This window comes from Spea bombifrons, chromosome 4 (genome assembly GCF_027358695.1).
Source record: "Spea bombifrons isolate aSpeBom1 chromosome 4, aSpeBom1.2.pri, whole genome shotgun sequence".
Taxonomy (NCBI): Eukaryota; Metazoa; Chordata; class Amphibia; order Anura; family Pelobatidae; genus Spea; species Spea bombifrons.
Genome location: NC_071090.1, coordinates 9906692 through 9929907, shown reverse-complemented (window position 1 = coordinate 9929907; position 23216 = coordinate 9906692). Strand labels below are relative to the sequence as shown.

Here is a 23216-nt window from a genome sequence, read left to right as displayed (position 1 = left end):
CTTACAGGGGACCCAGCACCTAGTATCTTCAGAGTTATGATTTGCTAAATATGGTTACCTTTTCATAGTAGAATAATAACATGAAGATGTAGTGGGTGATTGGTACCTTTGTTTATATTTTCACGCACAACCATCTCCAGGGTTTCTTCAGAGAATGGTCCAAAAAAGAGAAAATATCCAGTGAGCGGCAGTTGTGTGGATGAAAATGTCTTGTTGATGTCAGAGGTCAGACTATAGAATGGCCAGACTGGTTTGAGATGACAGAAAGGCTGTCAAACACTCGTTACAACCAAGGTATGCAGAATACCATCTCTGTACGCACAACACGTGGAACCTTGAATCAGATGGGCTACAGCACCAGAAAACCCCACGGGTGCCACTCCTGTCCGCTAAGAACAGGAAACTGAGGCTACAATTCACACGGGCTCACCAAAATTGGACAATGGAAGATTGGAAGAACGTTGCCTGGTCTGATGAGTCTCTATTCCTGCTACGACATTCAGATGGCGGGGTTAGACTTTGGTGTAAACAACATGAAGCATGGATCCATCCTGCCTTGTATCAATGGTTCAGGCTGGTGGTGGTTGTGTTATGATGTGGGGGACATTTTCATGGCATACTTTGGGCCCCTTATTACCAATTAAGCATCGTTTAAAAGCGACAGCCTACCTGAGTATTGTTTCTGACCATGTCCACCCCTTTATGACCACAGTGTACCCACCTTCTGATGGTTACTTCCAGCAGGATAAAGCACCATGTCAAAAAACTCACATCCTCTCAAACTGGTTTCTTGAACATGACAATGAGTTCACTGTACTCTAATGGCCTCCGCAGTCACCAGATCTTAATCAAAAAAGCAAGGATACTCTTGTGGATTATGGTACTCATTGACAGGAGCAGGATCCTGGTGCTGAAATTATTGGGCAGAGATCTGAGAAACAAGGACTGCTACTTCTGGGGCATCCCATAGCCATAATCCCCATATTTGAATGGACTTTTAAGAGAGAAATGCACAGAGAGAGCCAAGCTGAGAGAGAAGCGTCAAGATTAACGCACAAAGGAGACATGGAGGTCCTATACCTGGAGGCTAGCATGGCTTTTCTGTGTCACATTGATTCCAGTGAAAGTGCCCACCCAGAACACTTTCCTATGCTTGAGAAAGGGAGTTTGAAAAGGTTTGCAGACAATACCAGCTGCCTAAGGGCATGTGGAAGGGAGTGGGCCTAGACCGAGTGAGATCTAGATGAAGGGTGGAGTACCCTTGGAATGCCAGAGGATCATGAACAGGCAGTCTGCAGTGTCTCTTCTGTGTTCATGTCCTCTGAGACTGTAAAACAGAATAAGGGGGATAGGAAGAAGGATGCTTTCTCTTGTACCCCTGTCTTGAGCAGGGCCTTGTGCCTACAATATCTGGTGACCTGCCAACAAACCGCCAGGACAAAGAAGAAGCAGTGCTCACCCGGCTATAGGTGACTAGCTGACAGATAGGGTTGTTTGGTACCTGTACACTTGTAATAACATGGGGGACATGATCATCCCAATGTTATTAGTGTACAAGTTTCCATAACAGAATATGATCTATTACAAAATCAGGCATTTGCTGCCAGGGCTTATGCAACCTAATTAGGAATGTCGTGAAGTGGTTAGCGTACACGCTCCCCTGCCATGTGACATCATATGGGTGGACTCCTAGAGACAAAGAGAGAGGTTCCTATAAGAATGAGTCAAGTTGATTAAGACAGGTGCCATTTATGCTACTAGCCAAACCTCTAATTTGCGGGCAAGTCAATTTTTTATTATCTTTCTATCATATCATATATTATTCTGCATTGAAATAAATATTGGTGATAACACCAGGCACTATAATATATAATATTGGGGAAATTCAGTCCTTGTCCACGGGGCTGCATGTGCCTATGATGTGCCAGTGTCTGCCTGCCCAGGCCCAGTACTCTACTAATAAAAAAAGAAAAAAGGAGGTTCCATCGTGTTAACAAAAAAAAATTATATATACACTATATATAGATTTTTGAAGAAAACATTTTATTTTCTCCCAGAGGAGGAAAAGCAATATAAATATTGGAGTATAAAACTTGCATGTAGTACAACAACAATAAATTGTATGAATGGCATCATTATATAATGCATTACTAGGGTCTATTACATGATACATAGAATGTTCAGACGTTTTGTATCATGGGCATACTCATCACTAAACACACACTATAAGTTTAGGGGAATCAGAATACCGTCATGTACAGATTAATAATTAGTGTAACGGAATGAACCACTAAAACACAATAGATTAAAATACAATACACGTTTGACAAAATTAAAGAAACACGCTTGCAGCTAGTCTATCCACATGGTTATTACAGTTTGTCCTCCAATCACGTCACATAATTCTTGTTTACCTATCAAGGTGGAGGTTTTGTATATTTTCCATTGTCACAAAGCAGAACATATATAAGTGCATTTAGCTTCGGAGAATATGAAGTCTTGGCTGCTTTACTGTAAAGAAGTCCGGTCATTCACAAATGAATCAAGGCTAAAAGTCATTATTCACAGTAAAGTGACTCATACGATAAGACTTGTGTTGTTATTGTATTCTCTTTTGCTAGGAAAGTAACATTCCTCCCATGCCTCTTTTTGTCAATCCGGGCACACTTAAGATAGGCACTTTAAATGACTGTACATGTTATTCAGTATATGCTCCAGAAAATATGCTATACGAAGAATGTAAGAATCTGGAGAATACTGAATAAACTATTAACAAAATAATGAATTTGCATAAAAAAACCAAATATATAAAACCGAAAGAGATAACACAAATGCAGCTTTCAAAAAAGTAATAAAATTGTATTTACCCCTTTTGTATAATTCTAATGCTAATTCATAATAACAATCATAGGTAAGTCATATCTCCTGTACCTGTTCTGAACTGATTCGACACCATATTCCTCTATTCCCTTTTTACATATTTTTTAAAGATATATAAATATTTTAATATACAAAAAGTTTTAGTAGTTGCTTAACTTTAGGTTCGAAGTTGTTGTTCAAAGCTGAAAGAGGAGTTGCCAACATAATTCTTCATTAATCAAAATGTCCTTTAATTTGATGAATCTAATTAATCAAACTCGGGTATGATTAATTTCATTCATGAAGTCTACAATCCAAAGTATTGATTTTTTTTTTTTTTTTTTAGAATATAATTGTAATTTATTTTAAAGAGGATATTTATTGTTTTGAACAGGTGATGGACATAGATTACCTGCTAATTCTCATGAGTTTTCCTCATGTCGGTTTAGTTTGCCCTACATTTTAATGATCATATGCAGAAAATTAAAATGAAATCATGCTTGGTTGGGCATGCACATATTATGTACTACTATTACCTGTGGGCACTGGTTGAACTTGGTAGCATGCATTTTATTCTGTACATTTATGTAAAAACACAACAATATTAGTGTTTTTTTTACATTACTAGGTTAATGACGTAAGAACTTTCATATCATATTCATGACCACAGGCTCATCCTAGCATGATTTTTGCCATAATACAACTACCTACTGAACAAAATGACGATTCCCATGACAAGATGATAATTCTTGTATTACCGCCTAGGGTCCTGTATAGAAATAAATACAGCCTTGAAAATCATCCCAATCCTCAGTATCTTTTTTTTTTTACTAGCAATATTTTCCTAATTCAATGTGAAGACAATTCCCATCATGTTAAGCTCGGTGTTAATACTAGCAATGATACCTCAACAGCGGCAACCAAACACGCAACTTTTTTTCACATGATTACTTGTACATCATTGCCTTTGGGTTCAAACTAGCAATGTCTAAGAATACATAAAAATCAAAATAATTGCAATCATAATGCGCCTAGATAGTTTGACATCGTTATTACATTCTTTATATACAGCTTTTACATTACATTCAGTCCTCTTCTCAATAAACATGGATCAGGTAAAGGACGCCTGCGTTTACATAGGGCATGAGGTTTCAGAAAGGCGTAATATACAAGAGTCCCATATACAGGTATATTACTGTATTGAAGTAATAGATGATCATTGCTTTAGGGTGGTATCAACTCTTGTTATTTTCCTTTACCTTACTGAAACTTATAATGCCTACATTTGGGATACAGTCATCTTAACCTGATTTTCTTAACCCATTCCATCTGGAAGTTCTAAGAAAAGGAACATTGGAATTGGGCATACAATATATGTATGCTAAAGATGGACTTACATATATAGGAAAAGTTTCTAGAATAGGGCTCTGCATCAAGTAGCTTGCCAGCGACTGGTAGCTCTCTCTATTGCTGAATAGCTCTTCAGGTGCGTAAAACAATAACTGAATTTATCGTGTATAATATCTTTGAAATGCAGATCAGTAGATTCTTACCGGCCCAAGAAAAATCTCAAAACCTTAGTGAATGACCTACATTAGAGATACCTTCTAGAATGGGAGCTTAAGCTGAGCAAATAATTATTGGTACATATATATCATTCATAATTAAATCTTTTCCCCCAGACTTTTTATATGTTTCTTATAAATACGCCAAGCTCTTATTTGTGACTAATAATTAGTATTAATTATTAGTATTGCTTGTACAAAATGCATTACACCTTCCTAGTGACAACATGTTGCACTAACATGACATATGACAAAATGATAGTGGAAGTGTTGGATGGAATAGGTTTTATTCCATCCAACAGAGATGCACTGAAAGCCAATTAGCTCATTCATATTTTATCAGAGACTGTTCTGTATGAAAGTACTAAAAGTTAACAGCTTTGTTTTTGCTTGTTTGAGTAAAATAAAGAGCGGATTTTAAGGCTGTTACGTCACAAAAAAATCCGTGCTACTATGAGTAATCCATCATATTTTAAGTGATGTTCCCATTATTTGTTCATAGGTTTACATGTACTCAACGAAAATAATTTGCCTTAAATTAACATTTTTCAAATATATTTAAGATACATGAGGCTCCCGTTATTCCCAGCAACAAAACAATAGCTGTAGTAGATTAATATCTGTGCTTTCTTCCGTAAATCAATATATTATTATTTTAGTTTTGAGAAAACTCATATTGTTAAAAGTCATGCTTTTTTGGGGCAGAATTTGTTATTAATCATCTTCACTTTACTACCTCTTTAATTTTATAATACGACCTGCAAATACATCAGACTTTTTATCTTCTCTTTCCACAAAAAGCATCAACAGAACAAAAGTTATCCATATAGATAGATATCTATATCGGAATAATCAAAATAAGCCAATGGATCATCCATTTCATTCAAAAACAAACAATTTTTGAATACCTGGTTATTTAACATACAACAAATCTGCCTGTGGCCAGCTGCAAAAAGCACAAGGTTTGATCCTATCAACCTAATTTAGATGACCATGTACGCTTTTACTCTTTTGGATTAGTCAAAGGTAGTAGTATAAATGAGCCTTGTCTTACACTTATACCGATTTTGTTTACACACAATTTTCTAATTCAGACACCGTGAATTCATCTACAGAGAACTCTATTCTTAACCCTTTAAAACATATCACAAACTACAGAACCACAAACTCACACAAGAGTAAATAGAATACACGCTTTCAATCCTGATGGGAATTTCAAAGGGAATACACTCATTGTTTTTCTATTATTGGTTTGAAATATATGCATTTTTCAAAAGGAAAATCCACTTTTCGGCAGCAACCACACTTACGTTTTCAGTACCGTTTTTAGTTATAAAAGTATTCCTCCTCAAAAAGTCTTGTATTAAGTAAAAAATGGCAAATATGTTGTCAGCTTATAATGTGCTATGTTGAGTTCAATTAGCATAAATTCTAATCAGATTTTATGTTTTAGAAACATTCACTGTCATTGTAATTTATCATTCTTTGATCTTCTCAACAATAACATCCAGTAGAGGATTTTAGTAGGGGTTAAATGTTCATAGCATTGTCTTCTTAGCTTTTGTTGTCCATTTCAGACAATCACTATTTCTTCTCTTTTTTTGTTGCCTTTTTTTTGTTCCCGCCTGAAGGCAGAGCAGCCTTACCATCATGTTTCACAGCAGCATTAGTCAGTGTGGCAGTTCCCGGGATGTATATATTTTGTCTGTAATCTGGAACATGTTGCAATGTGAACTGTGGACCATAGCAGGCACCAAGACCCATTGTCCCAGTCCCTCCTCCAAGATTTGAACCTTCAGCGGCCTCTGCAGTGTTAGAAAAGGGCAAAACACAAACATATATTTTAACTTGCCAAACATTCATATGACTACCATTTTATCTTGCAGCCTAAAGGTGCGATTCCACTAATTTAGAATTTAACACTTTTTAAACCCTTTACAGAGTCACTGGGGCCCGCCCCTTTTATTGTCAATCACACGGTTATGGCAGTGCTCCCTGACAATAGACAGGAAGCAGACACCATGAAGAGTGATTGCTTCTTTAATGTGTATGCTTAAGTAATATTTCCTTCCCGAATGCCATAATCACTCCCTTGTTCTGTTACCTGAAATCATTAAGAGCATCAAAACCCGTGTATTTACAGTTGTGTGGAAAAGAAAGTACACCCTCTTTGAATTCTGTGGTTTTACATATCATCTGTTCCTTAGCAGGTCTAAAAATTAGGTAAAAACAACTTCAGATGAACAACAAAACATGGCATATTACATACGCTGTATCATGATTTATTTAAGAAAAATAAAGCCTAAATAGAGAAGCCAGGTGCTGCTAATCAAATGCCCTTGATTAATTGATCATCAGCAAGTGTAACCACCTCTATCAAAGCTGAAGTTTTAGCAATTTGCTGGTCTGGAGCATTCAGGTGTGTGTTAACACAATGTCAAGGAGAAACAATATGAGCAATGATCTTAAGAGTTGACGCTCATCAGTCTGGAAAGGGTTATAGGGCCATTTTCACATAATTTAAAGTCCAAAATTCTGCCGTGAGAAAGATTATTCAAAAGTGGAAAACATTTAAGACAGTTGCCAATCTTCCTAGGAGTGGACGTCCCAGCAAATTCCCCAAAGTCAGACCATCCAATGCTCAGAGAAATTGCATAAAACCGAATAGTTACATCTCAGACTCTACAGGCCTCAGTTAGCATATGACAGTATAATAAGAAAAAGACTATGGTATGGTTTGTTTGGAAGAATTGCCAGGAGAAAGCCTCTTCTCTCTAAAAGGAACATGGCAGCACGGCTTAGGTTTGCAAAGTTGCATCTGAACAAACCACAAGACTTCTGGAACAATGTCCTTTGGACAGACAACACCAAAGTGAAGATGTTTGGCCATAATGCACAGCGCCATATTAGGCGAAAATGAAACACAGCATATCAGCACAAACACCTCATGCCAACTGTCAAGCACGGTCATGATTTGGTCTTGTTTTGCAGCCACAGGACCTGGGAACCTTGCAGTCGACCATGAACTCCTCTGTATGCCAAACTATTCTAGAGTCAAATGTGAGGCCACCTGTCCAACAGCTAAAGCTTGGCCAAAATCGCTTCATGCAACAGGACAATGATAACCAAACACACCAGAAAATCTACTACAGAATGGCTGAAAAAGAAAAAAGTCAAGGTGTTGCGATGGCCCATTTTATTTACCTAGTTTTTAGACCTGCTAAGTAAACAATCATTATTATGTCCTCATATGTAAAACCATAGAATTCAAAGATTGTGTACTTTTTCACACAACTGTAAGTAACTATAATCTAACTTCCCTTGATTTATTCTCCTGCCCCACCTTATCCATCGGAACTAAAATTATAAATTATCTAACATGGGTTTAGCTCTTCTTTTTCATATTTATACAATCTCACTGTTTATGCTGGTACATATAAAACACATTTAAACCCTGCATTAGACTTGTTTATTATATATCTCACTTAAGGCTGATGTGTACTTCCATCACCACTACAGTTTTAGGTTACTATGATTGAAAAAAAAATGCTGGGTTTAATGTACGTTTCATAATTCTGCATCTTATTGTTGTTCTTTCACCTTTTCTCTTTTATCTTCTGTCTTCATTCGCATCTCCGTGGACATAACCTGCCACAAGCTTCCACCAAAATAGTGGCGCTTCCAGTGATGTCCTCTTCCCCAATCGGGGAGAGGACGTCACCGAAACGCCACCATTTTGACCGAATTTTGTCTGCTTTGTGGGGGTCTGGCTTCATTTTCGTGGCTTCATACAGATCGCCAAATTTTCCCAAACTTCTGTACATTTTCAATTCATATAAATCCAAATACACAGGTCTAGTTGAGACTATTTTAATAATAATTATGTTCTGTAGTTTAGAATTTTGTAAACATACCTGTTGCAGAGGCCAAGATCATTGCTTGAAGCCTTTCTGTTTCAACAGGATTGTTTGGCCATACTCCAGCATCTTCAGAAGGCTGTGCTCTAGATAACCAAAAAATGGCTGTTATTTTTCAGACTATTCTGTGTTCAGCAGCATAACTACAGGCGAGTCATAGTTCTCTGTATTCATAGGATGTCAAGTGTGATGGAGTTGCATTTTACTGTATTAAAATAAATGCAGGCATTTGTTAGAAGATGACACTTATGTCTCCTCCCCTGTCTAACTCTACTGAAACCAGGAAGCATTCATATGTACACTTCTTGCACATGCTCAGCTGCACTCCCTTTTATGTCAGTGGTAGTTGAACTTCAATAAAGGCAGTTGGAGAGGTGTTAAGTCAGTCAAATGTCTTATTTTCTAACTCCTATAACTAAAAAAATATACAAAATTGTAATTTGCATGCAACAATGCACAATGCATTCCAATAGACACTAAAAATAAAAATACACTTTTGGAAACTACACTGTTTCTTTAAGCAGTGAACAGAGCAATGATGACATGGTAATGGTATGATTAGTAAACTCACAAAACTGTACTCACCCACTAGTGCTAGGCTTTTGAGCTTGCGAAAAATGCCAATCAATGTTAGCTTGTGCCTGCTGAAGAAAGCACAATGTGGATTTGTCACTTAGTCACACACACTTAGAGGGATCATCTCCATATAATGTTGTAGGTTCCTTTAAATGTAAAGATATTAATTTCTACAGCTTTTATCCCTACCTTTATCACACTAGCACTGGGTAGGCCAGTGCAGGCTGAAGGTAGATGCCTGGTTTGGCTCTGAGTTTTATGATGAGCATGAACCAGAGCCAAGAAGCAGAAAAATAGAAGATCCCCTTTCCTGCAAACAGTCCTGCTATTAGCGGGACGTGGCCATGACTGCCCACTGATATCGGTGGGCGGTCTCACTGACGTTGGTGGGAGTTTCGGCTGACGTCGGTGGGAGGTCCGGCTGACGTCGGCGGGAAACAACCCCTCTGTACCTTCCTAACCTCTAGGAGATAGTGGGGTCACCCCCTGCAACGCGCATCAAAGACAGACTGAAACGTTCTAGCATAAATGAGCTGCGTGTATGTCTGTCAGTGTCTGGGTATATATGTTATTGTGTGTCTGGGTATGTATGTTAGTGCCTGCCTTGATATGTATGTTAGTGTGTAGGTATTCAAGTGTGTGTGAGTATACAAGTTTGTGTCTGGGTATGCAAGTATGTGTCTGAGTATGTATGTGTATCTGGGTATGTTAGTGTCTGTCTGGGTATGTTAGTGTGTCTCTGCCTGGCTATATATGTGTATCTGGCTTTGTTAGTGTATGTCTGCCTGGGTATGTTAGTGTGTGTGTCTGTATGTTAGTGTCTGTCTGGGTATATATTTTAGTGTCTGCAGGGTATGTATGTGTGTCTGGGTATGTTAGTGTGTGTCTTTCTGTGTATTTTAGTATGTTTTTGTATGTTAGTGTCTGCCTGGGTATATTAGTGTGTGTCTGGGTTTGTAAGCATGTTAGTATGTGTGTGTCTGGTTGTGTTAGTTTGAGTATCTGGGCATGTTTGTGTGGGTGTCTGGTTGTGTATGTTAGTGTGTGTATGTGTGTTAGTGTCAAGGGTCTGTGTATGTTAGTGCTGAGTGTCTAGTTGTGTTGGTGTGAGTGTCTCGGCATGCGTTAGTGTGAGTCCAGTCAGGCTCTGGATCCTCCCCTGCCTCAGCAGTCAAGCTGTGAGCACCACAACATAACAGTGAGACACCTCAGCAAGGAAAGTGATTGGGAGAAAGGGCAGAGAGATATAGAGAAAGATATAGGGTGGAAATAATGAGGAGAAAGAAAGGAAAGACATAGTGAGAAGGGGAGCAAAGGAGAAAGAAGAGAGATGGAAAGAAAGGAGAGAAAAAGTTGCAGAGAAAACAAGAAAGGGAGGACATAATGAGAAGGAGGAGCGGTGGGAAGAAATGGGAGAGATAAAGAGAAGAAAGAAAGAGAAGAAGCAATAATGAGAGGTGAGAAAAAAAAAGAAAGAGGAGAAAGTGAGACAAAGGAGAGATAAAGAAAGATGGAAGGAGACCTGGATGCTGGGGCCATTCCTTTGTGCGCAGTCAGGGTGCTGGGTCAGTCCTAAGGGCGTTACACTGTTCTGTGGATGCAGTCTTGGTTCTGGGGCAAGTCCTATGTGTACAATATGGGTGCCAAAGCTGGCCTTAGGGGTGTGTGACCTGTGATGCCTGCAATGTAGGTGCCTTCAACGCAGGGGGGTGAAAAATGTGTATGATATGCTGACATGACTCTGTCCACAAGTAAGTGGTATACAAGGGACAGAAAAATTAGTTTTTGCGTAGAGTGACAAAACTTCCTGCATCAGCCCTGGTAATGTGTATTGTCATGCTGTGAAACCATAAAATCACTATGAAGCAGTATAGTATGAACCTGAGTTACCAAAATCTCGAGAATACCAAAATTTAAGAGCTGCTTCTTTTATGTACACCTGAGCAAGTTAGCTACCATCATGTAAATGACATCTTAGTGGAAAACCACTGAGATACCAATAAATAAAGTTTATTTGGCTAGAAAACTGAGCTACACTGAAATGTTAGATCTGTTATGAATGCCCTATATTACCTGGGCATCAAATGCAGGCCTTTGATTTTCAGATGGGAGAACAGTCTTCAGATCTCTTCGATTTAGAAACGGAATGGTAGAAGTCTATGCCATCATGCCCAACAGGTCAATTACTAGGATGGCTTTAACCTAGGTTGCTTATATTTGAATGCTCATAAAGACCAATTTTAGACTACTATTTTGGCTTTTTTAATAAGCCAAGGGTTTAACTTTAAATAAATGATAGAGGAAGGCAACAACAGACTATGTGACAGCCTTTTGAGTATATGTTTTATGCAAAAGGGTCTTTAATATGCCTTGGACACCTCATGGACACACACTGGCCACCTCAGATGAAATCAGTGCCCTGCCCAACTCTCAATATTTAAACCGCTGACTAAATCCTCTGACACCTATGACATATACCCTATTTTCCAGGTGTATAACTAGAATGTACAACATTTCCTTTTATATAGACAAATACAACATTAATAAAAGCCTATACAACTATGAAAATATATTGGTAGCCTACAGTGTTCTCTCTTTTTAAGGTTTCACTAGCAATAGTAAGTGGCTAGAGGTCTGAATAGTGAGAAAGAATTGATCGAGAACTACACGTCAAATCAGCTCATAGCTTCCAGCTCCTTAACAATACCCAGTTACTATAGCAACTGTTTCCCATTTGTTTACCTAGGAATCCATGTGCTACTTCCCAAATGCAGAATAGATTGAGTGTAAGCGACTAAGGCAATATCAGAACACAGAACAAAAAGCATCGCTAGACATCGCAGATAAATTAGAAAAGGAGGAAACAAATAAGATAGATTGAGGTAGAGGTTCACATAAATAGACTGAAGCTAATGGTAGGTCATCCTAAATTTTTTGGGTCCTGTCAAAATCAATTCTGTTTTGGCATACAAATACTGTCTATGCACAATTTATTACACTGTGTACAGGCAGCATTGCGTTTAACCTGTATACATACCTAGGAACTTGTGGGATGGGGCCAGGACTGCCCACTGACCTCTGGGGTGTTCTCGTTGACGTCAACGGACATACCCGCTGACATCCCGGAAACACCACCATTTAAAGGAGAAATGGGGCACGGAGTGGGGAGTTTCAGGACATTGCTCCCGTGACCCAGAGGATTCTGGTGTTGACATGGAGAACTGGAGAAGCAACGCTCCAGGCAAAACCGAGAGTTCCCAAGCAGGTCTGTGTATGTCTGTTAAATATACAAAGCCTAAATGCTAGTAAGTGAGTTTTAGACACCCCAGGTCAGAAGAGGGGGGAATCTAAAGTAGATGGAGTCATGCAGCACTGCCCCACCCTTTATGTCCCAGGACACCTGGAGCAAAAGTTGGCAAGTATGGTAGGTATCAGACTTCTAGTATAACTATGAAAGGCTGAGATATACAGTTTAAATAGAAAAAGTAATGAGTGATAAAGGGTAAGTAATGGACAAGATATAAAAACTCTTCAATAGCCCAGGACATACACTAAAGGATTGGGGGGTGCAACTCTCGAGCAGCCCAAAACATTTTGGAAAACAAACTACTCAATGCGCAATTCTGTCCAGAACAAGTTCTCCAAAAGGGACTGTATAGAAGGCCCATAAATCAACACAGAAAAGACTGCCTAGAGTCCTTAGCTAGTCCTGACCCAATAAAAAGCACCAACTTTAACTAAAAACTAAACATGGAATCGCAAGTAAAACAACAAGAAAACAAAAGTCTATCGCTTGCTTAAAATCTTGAAACCAAAGCACTCCAGATGGTCATTGTTCCTCTGCACCTAGTCCATTTTGTTTAATAATTACTGCAATAGCAGATATTTAGAATGGAGGTAGAAGAGGCACATAGCTTGACCTGACCCTGGCTAGGTGCCAAGGTGTAGTCCAGCAAAGAAAACCATGCAGAGCTACCATGGCTGCTACTGCCATTTACACATCATGGACAATGTAAACATCCCGGAGAACATCTCTATACATTGCTAGCCCACAGTCCCAAATTTGCTAATACTAAGAATGCTTAGTCATTTTTTAAAATAAATTCCATTTTAAAGTACTGGTATATTATTTTCATGAATCCACTACTATGTGCACCCACCATAAAATCATTAATGTTTAATCAATATTATTTTTTAAAAATTTGGGGTTGTATATGGAATAATAACTTATCATATAAGATATGAAATACAGCCCATATTTACTTTTCATATCTCATCAGATCATGACAAACCTCTGAACCAGACAAAGCAGAACCTTTTATAAAGACTCAGCGGAATCCCTAATACAACGTCTTTTTTCCAGATATAAACGTGATTTATTTTCAAGGAGATAAAGACCTAGCGAAGCAAGAAGTTGAAAAAATATGCTCCGAGCATGCGTCCCATGTCATCAAACAGATGACTTTGTGAAGCTATAGTTGTATATAAAATTGCCAGTCGTAATACATTTTGAAACGGGGCATGGGAAGGATATTGAGAAAAATCTAGTTTAGCATTTTTTCTGGCTGACTTTCTTTGATTTGATTCATTAATAGTAACAGTTTTCCAATACTATCTAAATTATCTGTATTTACCTTCCTGGGGCGTCACAGCTGACACCATCAGCACAATATCCCTTAACAGAAACCTGTGCCGAGCGTCTTTATACCTAATCCGTCAGCATGGACCCAGCGTTCCTGGGAAGACTCCAGGCTACCTTATAGTGGCCTTGTTTCCGGTGTATTGATGGTAAAATGTCCCTCCTGAAGAAGCCATTTGCTGATGAAATGTGTTGAGAGGAGGCTAATTGTGCAAATCACATGCCCACACAATTGCATTTGATGTGGTGAGTGGCAGGTGGAAGTGTACAAGAGAGGACAAAGGTCCGGGTGCATAAGAGACATAGTCTTTAGTCAACATATATATGGATTTTATAATGTGTAAGGCATAGTGGAGATTGCACACAATATTTGAATGCAGGTAAGCATATAAAACACGTATAACAAAGTGTGTTTTTAAAATGGCGCTACACATGCTGCTTTTCATTTTTTGGGATTTATGGCTATACAGCTAATCACTGGTGTGAGATATTGGAGATATTGGAAAAAACAGAATTTTATGGACCTTTGGACTTTATTCCTATTGGAATTCTTTCTGGACTTTTATTTGTTTATTGCTGTTCAAAGCTTTGAGCATACTATTAAGCGCCTAATTGTTTTTCTTTTTAATATTTTTTTTATTAGTCTAATAATTCTGTATCCTCATTTATACCTGGTATTAGTAAATATAACTCTAACAGCTACCAATCAAAACATTTTTTTTTAATCAACCACTACAATACTATGTAATCTTGTAACATCCCATGAACCAGAAGCGGAACAATAGGGGAGCAGCTGGTGCAAGGCACCTCCCAAGGCCCCCGGCGAGGGAGATTATAGGATCAAGGGCCCACTTGAATGTACAAAAGAAGTGGAGGGGTGTGCAGAAGTAGCACAGACCTGTCATTTTCCTTATTTTTAATATAGCCGCGTAGGACCTGCTTCGGCTTTACCAATACACCACCAGCCCTGAATAAAGGTAGGAACAATACAGGGGCTGGATGAGACATGACAGGGGCTGTTGAGGACAATACAGGGATTTGGGGTACACTACAGGAACTGGGAGGTACATTACAGGGGCTGGGGGTGCATGACAGGGGCTCATAGTGATATGACAGGATCGAGATGACATGATATGGGCTAGAGGGGACATGACAGGGGCTGGTTGGGACATTTCAGGGGCTGCAGGGACAAACAAGCTGTTTGGGCACAAAGATAGAGCAGAGAAGCTGTTTGAGTGCACAGACAAGCCAATTGGGAATGCAAAGATGGAATAGACAAGCAGTTTGGGGGCACTGACAAGCGGTTTGGACACAAAGATGGTGCGGAAAGGCTTTTAGGGGACAAAGACGTCATCAAAGGGCCTGTGCCTTTATGGGGCCCGGTGTGACCCCCTGTTCCTGTCTCTTCGTACCGGTTCAAAATTGTTAAGAAAGGGCCCTTTCTAAACTATTTTGAACTGGCACTGGGAGACAGGAACATATCAGGGTCACATAAACCCGCAGTAAAAATGAGGCTGGTCAGACAGTGTGCGAGCAGATGGAGATAAAGCTACTAGAGAGGTGAGAGGTGAGAGGTAAGCGGAGGAGGGCAGGAGGCAGGATGTATACATGTATGTGTTCCTATATATGTATGTATGTGAGCATGGATGTGTAATTGTGTATGTGAGCATGGATGTGTACTTGTAATTGTGTGTGACATTAATATCTGAGCCTTATTACATGTGCAAAATAAGTAGACTTTTTTATTCCAATGTATCTCCAATATTTTTCACCATTTAAATTAAACCCAACTTCACATGATAACGATAACACCTGATAACAATCTGCCCTGGCAGTATCTGGAGCTTTGCCATACAATTTACATTTTTGTATCTTGACAATTTCTTGGTTAGCTCAAATTGCCAGACAGGTGGCATATTTCTATATGCATAATTCCAATATCATACCCACAGCCAAATCTAAGCTTCCGTATTGACATGGAATCTTGTGGTTATAAGGCACCATAAGAATTATTACTTACCGTATTCTAGAGTTTAGTAAATCGTGCTGTTGTGTCGGTAGGGGAATCTTCACTGCTGAGCAGTCTTCAGTAAAGTTTATGGAAATACTGCCCTAAGTGAAATCATGCTACCCAACTTAACTTAATGGTTTAGCTTGTCAGATCTTGACAGACCTTTATTTAACTAGGTAAATATTATCTACAACTCACATTCCAAGCCCATGTTAACCAAGCAGTGGTTATAAACAGTAATTAGACACTAAATCCATCATAGTATTGAAGAACTTTTTGACCAGCACCAGTAATGTAAGGCATCACTTAAATCCCAAGCCCTTCAAAGAATTACATACATACACCATATATTTAACCCCTTAATGACAAAGCCCGTACATGTACGTCTCAAAATGCATTGTTTTCAATGGGTTTTGGGACCGCCCATTGTCCTTAAGGGGTTAACTTTAGACATTGTTACAAAAATTAATGTGGACATGTCATGAACAAATATATCAAAGTTAAACAACATAATTAGTGTAAATATGTTGAGCATAGTTCCAAATGTGATGAAAGGAATAATGTTGTCACACACACTCTTGACACAAAATAAAACTGTGAAAATGTTTTATTATGAATGCATCGTACAATAATGGAATGCTGTTTGAATGACATCATTGTTGAAACAAGAACTTCATAAATCAAAATTGTTCTTACCCGTCATATGGTTCACATGATGCCTCAGTATTAATCTGAACTCGAAGACTCAATTAAAAAGCTTTACAAACCAGTTTATGCTGTTGACCAGGTTTAAGGTGCATAAAGATTTCTAAAACAAAAAAATCTATAAAGACACTATTTCAGCGTATTTTACAATGCCTCTTTTGTTACGTTGTGATTTTCTTGGTTTGCTGGTGTCGATTTGCAAAATCATCCTTTGATCCCGAAGTGGATAAAACTTACAATATATAAGGCACTTAATAACAAGTGCAGCAAACATAGGAGTAGATGTAAAAAAAAAAAAAATCAAATGATTGCTCATGAAGGTTCCATAAATTGACAATGTCCTTATTTTTGTCCTTTTAAAAAAAGCATAGTTCCATATTTAGCAAAGTTGACCATACCTGTTTCTAAGAAAAAAAAGTCTCTTGAATGTTTATTATGTGAAAGTATTTTTTTTTTTGTGATAGATAATCCAAGCCTCTGGGCTATTTAGTATTTTTTTTTTATCTAGCTATTCCACTGTGAAAAAAAACCTCATTACCTCTGACTAAATTAGGACATCATATCATTCAGACTTACGTATCGGTGAGCTAGTATTCAGTGGATGAATTGTGGACTTCAAGCAGACTAATAGAAAAGATTTTCTGGGCCACATGTTGATATGTAATACTCCAGCTGGACAACCCCATTTTTAAAAGTGAACAGATTATAATCCTGGCAAATATGGCTGGGCTAACTTTTGATCTAGTTCTTTCTATTACTTAAAGGGCACTGAATTAGCATTCTGCTTAAAAAAATGTTAAAATATATTTTTTTAGATTTGTTATTTTCAGTAATTGCAGTTGGTTTTCAGTTATATGGTTCAAAAATAAGGGGCCATTTTGCCTCCATTTTCAAAATTGTATATAATATAATAGCAGTTTTCAATAAAAAATAATTTTACTGCGTTTTGTTTGGTTGTGAAAGAAAAACAATTCCAGTACCAATAAGTAACCTAGTTGTTAAATTATATTATTTTCTATGACTAACTAAGATGATTCTCATTCCCTAAAGTATTGGGATGAAATAAAAATAGAAACTAATATCACTTTCTGTTTAGTGACACATAAAATAATTGCTAAATGTTCTAGTCTGGTTCTTAATTATACTTTGTACAAAACACCTAGTTTTAATATTCAGCAGATGAGTACAAATTAGAACACAACAGCTTAAATTCTTCCATAATGTGGACATTGTGATTTAAATAGTATGGTGTAATGGTCTGTGATGATATGGGCTGTGTATGTGTTCACCACGCTGCTCACAGATGCCATGAAAGATGAAATTCTAAAAGATTAATTACATTCATCTGGCTTGACTTTGGTTTCAAGTAATGGCAAATTTTGGGAGCTCACCTCATTCGAAGGAATGGAGAAGTTAGGATCTGGAACCAATATCCCTGGGGAAGAGGCGTTAGTAGTAACATGAGGTGGCCTCATAAACATAAACTCACTAATATCTGAAACTGGGGAGAAACAATGTCTGACCCTTCGATTAGATGGGATATTTCCAGCACAATCCACTCGGACCCCTATTATAGTGTTACAAAGGCTTGGATGAAGCTGAAATGTTCCATGTAACTTTGTTCCAGTTACCACTGTTTTCTTTTGGCTTTGTCGACAACAGAGAGGAAAATTCTTGTTCTCACATTTGTGAATTTTAATTCCGAGAGCTGCCAGACCAATTAATGATATAACCGAAATAACAATTAAGCAAACTATTAGATAAAGCGTTAGACTAGATATATTCTTTTTTTTAGAATGGTCTTTGACACCCTGTGAGATTTCTAGATCTTTGTCTTCTAAGGTCATCATTACTGTAACCGAGGTTGATAAACATGGTTCACCAGAGTCCTTAACAATAAGAAGGAGCTCGTGAATGTTTGGATCAATATCCTGAATAGCCCGTTTGGTCTTTATTTCTCCAGTCCTCAAGACAATACTGAAGAGTGTTGGATCTGTTGCTTCAACTATGTTGTATGAAAGCCATGCATTACGACCAGAGTCATGATCCACTGCTGATATCTTGCTTACCATAACATTTGGGCCAGTTGAACGTGGGAACTTACACTGTGCAACTGAATTAGCTCCAACTAAAGGGAATACAACTGTCGGAGCATTGTCATTTTGATCTAGAACAAAAACATGCACAACAGTCTTATTTTTTAGGGGTGGAGAACCAGCATCTGTAACTTCTATTTGAAACTGGAAATAATTTATTCTTTCATAATCAAGTGGAAACTTTAGGTACACTTGTCCATTTTCGGAGTTGATGTAAATATGAGACGAAGAGGCATAATCATCTTTAGGATTGTGCAAAATGGAATAAGAGAGGCGGGAATTCTGGTCCAAGTCTGGATCCAAAGCAGAAACCGTACAAAGCAACTCTCCAGCATTGTTATTCTCTTCTACAAAAACTTCGTAAACAGGTTCAACAAACTGAGGAGCATTATCGTTTACATCAGATACTCCAACAGAAATAACTTTCACTGTGGAAAGAGGGGGGTTACCCATGTCTCTTGCAGTTATTGTTATTTGATACTCGGAAACACTTTCTCGATCCAGCTGATCACTTGTGATTAGGGAAAACTGATGCTCAAAATCTTCCCTTACTGTGAATGGAAGATTTTTGTCTACTTGGCACTGTACCCTTCCGTTATCCCCATGATCTTTGTCTTTTATTGTAATAACTGCGACTACTGTTCCAGGTGGTGAGTCTTCCGGAACAGAACTAGAAAATGCACTTATAATCATTTCTGGAGTGTTGTCATTTACATCAATGATATGGACAATTACACTGCAATGTTCTTCCATAATAGGGCTTCCTTTATCTCTAGCTTCAATATCAAGTTCATAAACTGAAAGCTCTTCAAAATCCAAATCACCAAGTACCCGTATTTCTCCAGTTTCTGAATTAAGTTGAAAAATATCACTCAAAGCTTCTGAATTGTGGCTGCTGAAAAAGTACTCAATTTCTCCATTTGGCCCTTCATCTAAATCTGTTGCATTGAGTTTTATGACTAGGGAATTTTTAGGGGCATTCTCTTTAAGATGCACATTATACGAGGGTTGATCAAATGCAGGGTGGTTATCATTGGCATCTAAAACTATTATGGTAATTTGCATGGTGCTAGATCTACATGGCACTCCACCATCTTCTGCTTTCAGTACCAAGTGGTGGACAGCTGTCTGCTCCCTATCTAGAGCCTTTTCTAGGACTAATTCTGGAAATTTACTTCCATCTGTGCGCTTTTTGACTATTAAGGCAAAATTTTCACTTGGGCTAAGATGGTACTCCTGCAAAGCATTAGATCCTATATCAGGGTCTTGTGCATTTGGAATGAGGAATCTAGCACCAGGGGATGCCAGCTCATTTATTTTTAAAGTCAGCTCATCACTCTGAAATCGGGGAGCATTATCATTAATGTCTAGTATTTCAACCTCAATTCTGTACACCTCAACTGGATTCTCTATAGCAAATTTAAGATTCAAGATACAGGTAACACTCTGTCCACAAAGAATCTCCCTATCTATTCTGTCGTTCACCAATATGGCTCCATTGTTTACATTTACAGAAAAATATTGGGAGTCAGAATCAGAAAGTACCTGAAGATTGGCAGCCACTAGTTTTGCTACATCAGTTCCAAGGTCCTTGGCGATATTTCCAACAATTTCCCCCCTGTTTAGTTCTTCAGGGATAGAGTAACGGAACTGTGCATATGTAAGATTTACGAGCAGCCACAAAAGGAAGAGATGCAGCACTCCTACTTGCAAAACACGGTAACCTGCTGGATGAATCATTGCAGAAATGCCTTGTTTGATGATACCTCTTTTTTTCAACGCATCCTGGATACTGAGCTGGTAATCCTTAGGAAAAAAGGATGGAATCGAGGCTGATTTGTAATATCGTTTTCCATCAGACAGAGAAGGTAAAATCTAGCTGGCAACAGAAAGGAAGGAGGAGCGTGCACATATCAGCCATTGAATTTTACGCAGCACAGCATTGGCTATAGATGAGTTTTAGTGTATCCAATCACAGTCCGTTTTTCCTTAAAAATATTTCCTGTGTACTAGAATAAGTCTGATATTTTTAATGAAATCATATGCAAAAAAATCTAAGTATCTCAGCAAAAGCTGCTATCCGACATTCCTGTTAAAATTCTCTTTACAAACAATTTTAACACTCTCATTACCTTATGTTCAATACTTAACTCCTTGCATTCCAAACAGAAATAAGTTACTCAAGGCATGTTCAGGCTACACAAGATTAAACACTATGCAAAGATACTACTATATAAAGCAAGCTGTTTATATTCGTAATTGTTTGCTAGTTGCATACATTTTACAATGTGATCTTTTAAAAACGTCCAACAATTGACAAAATGATATATCTAATGATTAATAGGTTATGAATGAAATGAAGAATGAGTGGGATTTGAGAATGAGTCATTTAGAATATGTTTTATAAACAGAAGGAAATATTACTCCTACAACACAATCTGCTGTTGTGTGTCTGAGAGCTAATTTAAATTATCAAATCACAAGTGCCAGCCTTTTGGCAGATTTTTGAAAATACCCAACAGGCCTCTTTGTGTTTTTTAATCGTTGGTAAGATTTACAAAATTGAAAGAAATACAAAGAGAACTTCCGAAATGAACGCACAAAACCTGAGGCTGAACCTCAGAATCACAATGAGTTACATATTTTGTTTGATGCAAAATGTAAGAAAGCCTAAAGTACACGAAAATATACTATATCCTGTCTTCATGTAGTTTACATAGAAAAAACAAAACGGTATTATTTAGAAAATAATGCATTTTTAAGTATAATTTTGTAATAATTTGTAATAAACTGAAACAGAGACAGATGATGAGAGAATCCCTACCTATTATTATTATTATAATGGTATTATTTTTAATCTTTCATAGATCAGTTAGAATTATAACCAGATGATCAATGCTCTTTAACTCTTTTCGATCAAAAGTGGCCACAGAGCAGATCCAACATCGATGAAAATACAGTTCATACTTGCCATTTAAAATCTTGCCTGCAGTTTACAAAACCTATTTCCTTCATAATGCAGCCCAGACGTCTTACGTAGAACAAACCCTTAATAATATTCCAGTGTATAGATGGTGGCTGGAGGTTTCTGCACTGCTTTCTTGTGTGCTTCCACGGTCTAGAGTAGCTTTTCTTTGACAGCGTGAAAGCAAATGAGGAAGGAGAGGGGAGGGAACCAGTCATTCATAGGAAAAGGGGGAAGGAAACAAAGAGAATTTAACACAATACCAGTGCCTTAAACTGGCTGCTTTTGCCGTCTTCATATAAAACTCAAAATCATTAACATGTTGTGTTGTCGTAAAGATAAATTGTTAAAAATTAGCTATTGCATACAGAAATAAATGACGTTTACGAGAATGTTGCCATAATTTGCTCTTAACCCTTTCAATTTGTCGACCGCCTAGGAGCGAGTCTAGAAGGAATTTGTGGCAAACTTGCTTGATGGCTAAATAATAAATTCTACAAATAATATAGAATGTAAATAATTTATCGGTAAAATAGATGTGTATTCCACAGCAAATTTGATTTTGTGTAAAGGTGGAATCTCTATTATCTAAGCATTCAGAAAATACAGTACTGTGCAAATGTTTTAAGCAGGTGTAAAAAAAAATGCAATAAGAATGCTTTAAAAATAGTTAATGTTAATAGTTTCTTTTTTTTCAAATTGCACAGTGAGTGAACCACTCCTTGCCTTCAAAACACTTTTTAAGCATATAGTTAAATGTGCGACGAAACAATTATACAAAAATGGTAGTAGGGAAGACTCGGCCAACTATAGACCAGTAAGCCTTACATAGTAGTTGGCAAATTAATGGAAACCATGCTAAAGGATAGGATTGTTAAATATCTGGAAGTAAATCTTTTACATGATCAGAAACAGCACGGGTTTACTAAAGGAAAATCTTGTCAAATTAACTTAATCTATTTTTTTGACCGCGTAACTAAGGTAATAGACCAGAGAGGAGCTGTTGATATAGCCTATCTAGATTTTAGTAAAGTAGGCCCCGGACACACAAAAATAAGAGGCGGGGCTGCATGATCCGGCCTTGATTATTGTAGGGGTCATGCTTGACCTATGGAGTGTGGGTTTTAGTCAGTTAGGGTTAAAGGGGGTGTGTTATATATGGGCTTTATAAAGAAGGTGAGGCGTCGTGGCCTTCCTTTTCAATTTAATAAGAGAGAGGGTTTCCAGAAACCCACAATCTCCTGAGTGTTCCTACCTGAACCTTCACCATGGCTGAATTGGAGGGGCTGTTGTCAAGGTTTGCGAGATTCAGCTCTTCAGCTCGGGACCTCATGGCTGGAGGAGCGACTGGAGCAGCTGACTGACGGTTCGACTCAGCAGACAGATGACGTGTCGCAGGGACCTGTGGTGCCGCAGCTGAGGGCTCCCAGGACGCAGAGGACTCGACCACCAGTGAGGCTTAGTCCTGAGATTTCGGCGATGGAGGCGAGCAGCGAGCAGGTTCCCAGTGAGATGCGGGGCCCCGGTGCGGCGCAGGTGTCACGTGGCTTGTGCGGTGCCAGCGAGTCGGAGGGATGGCGGGACAGAAGGGGAAGATGACAGAAGGCAGCGGTTATATATACACAGATCCCATTATAATAAAGCCAGCACGCTTGGGTCAGTCCTTCTGGCATGGCAGAATTTGGATCATAATCAAAACAGCCCCCTCCTTGATTTAGATTCCAAGATGAAAGCCCCTTCTTGGACTTTAGGTTGCAGGTTGTAGTCACTGGTACTCCCATCAGTCAACAGCAGATTAAAAAAAAGGATATGACTCCATGCCAACAATAAATGAAACTCTAGGCAACTAGAGGATTGTGCAAACAACATGCATTTATTTTCGG

At 38.2% G+C, this 23216-nt stretch overlaps 1 protein-coding gene across 3 annotated transcripts; it reads right to left on the bottom strand.

Moving 5' to 3' along the window:
- Positions 1–4803: 4803 nt before the first annotated feature.
- On the bottom strand, positions 4804–21493 carry LOC128491196 (protocadherin gamma-B3-like). 3 transcript variants are annotated; one of them, XM_053463422.1, is made up of 4 exons: positions 17664–20438; positions 8927–8985; positions 8339–8427; positions 4804–6229 (listed from the first exon to the last, which is right to left on the bottom strand). In XM_053463422.1, exons 1-4 carry the CDS (start codon positions 20106–20108, stop codon positions 6009–6011), a joined length of 2814 nt encoding a protein of 937 aa, XP_053319397.1. In that variant the 5' UTR covers positions 20109–20438; the 3' UTR covers positions 4804–6008. The 3 variants fall into 3 exon arrangements, with proteins under 3 accessions (XP_053319397.1, XP_053319399.1, XP_053319398.1); XM_053463424.1 differs by lacking the exon at positions 17664–20438 and adding an exon at positions 21340–21493 and having other exon boundaries at positions 5712–6229; XM_053463423.1 differs by having other exon boundaries at positions 5712–6229; positions 19914–20123.
- Positions 21494–23216: the final 1723 nt, after the last annotated feature.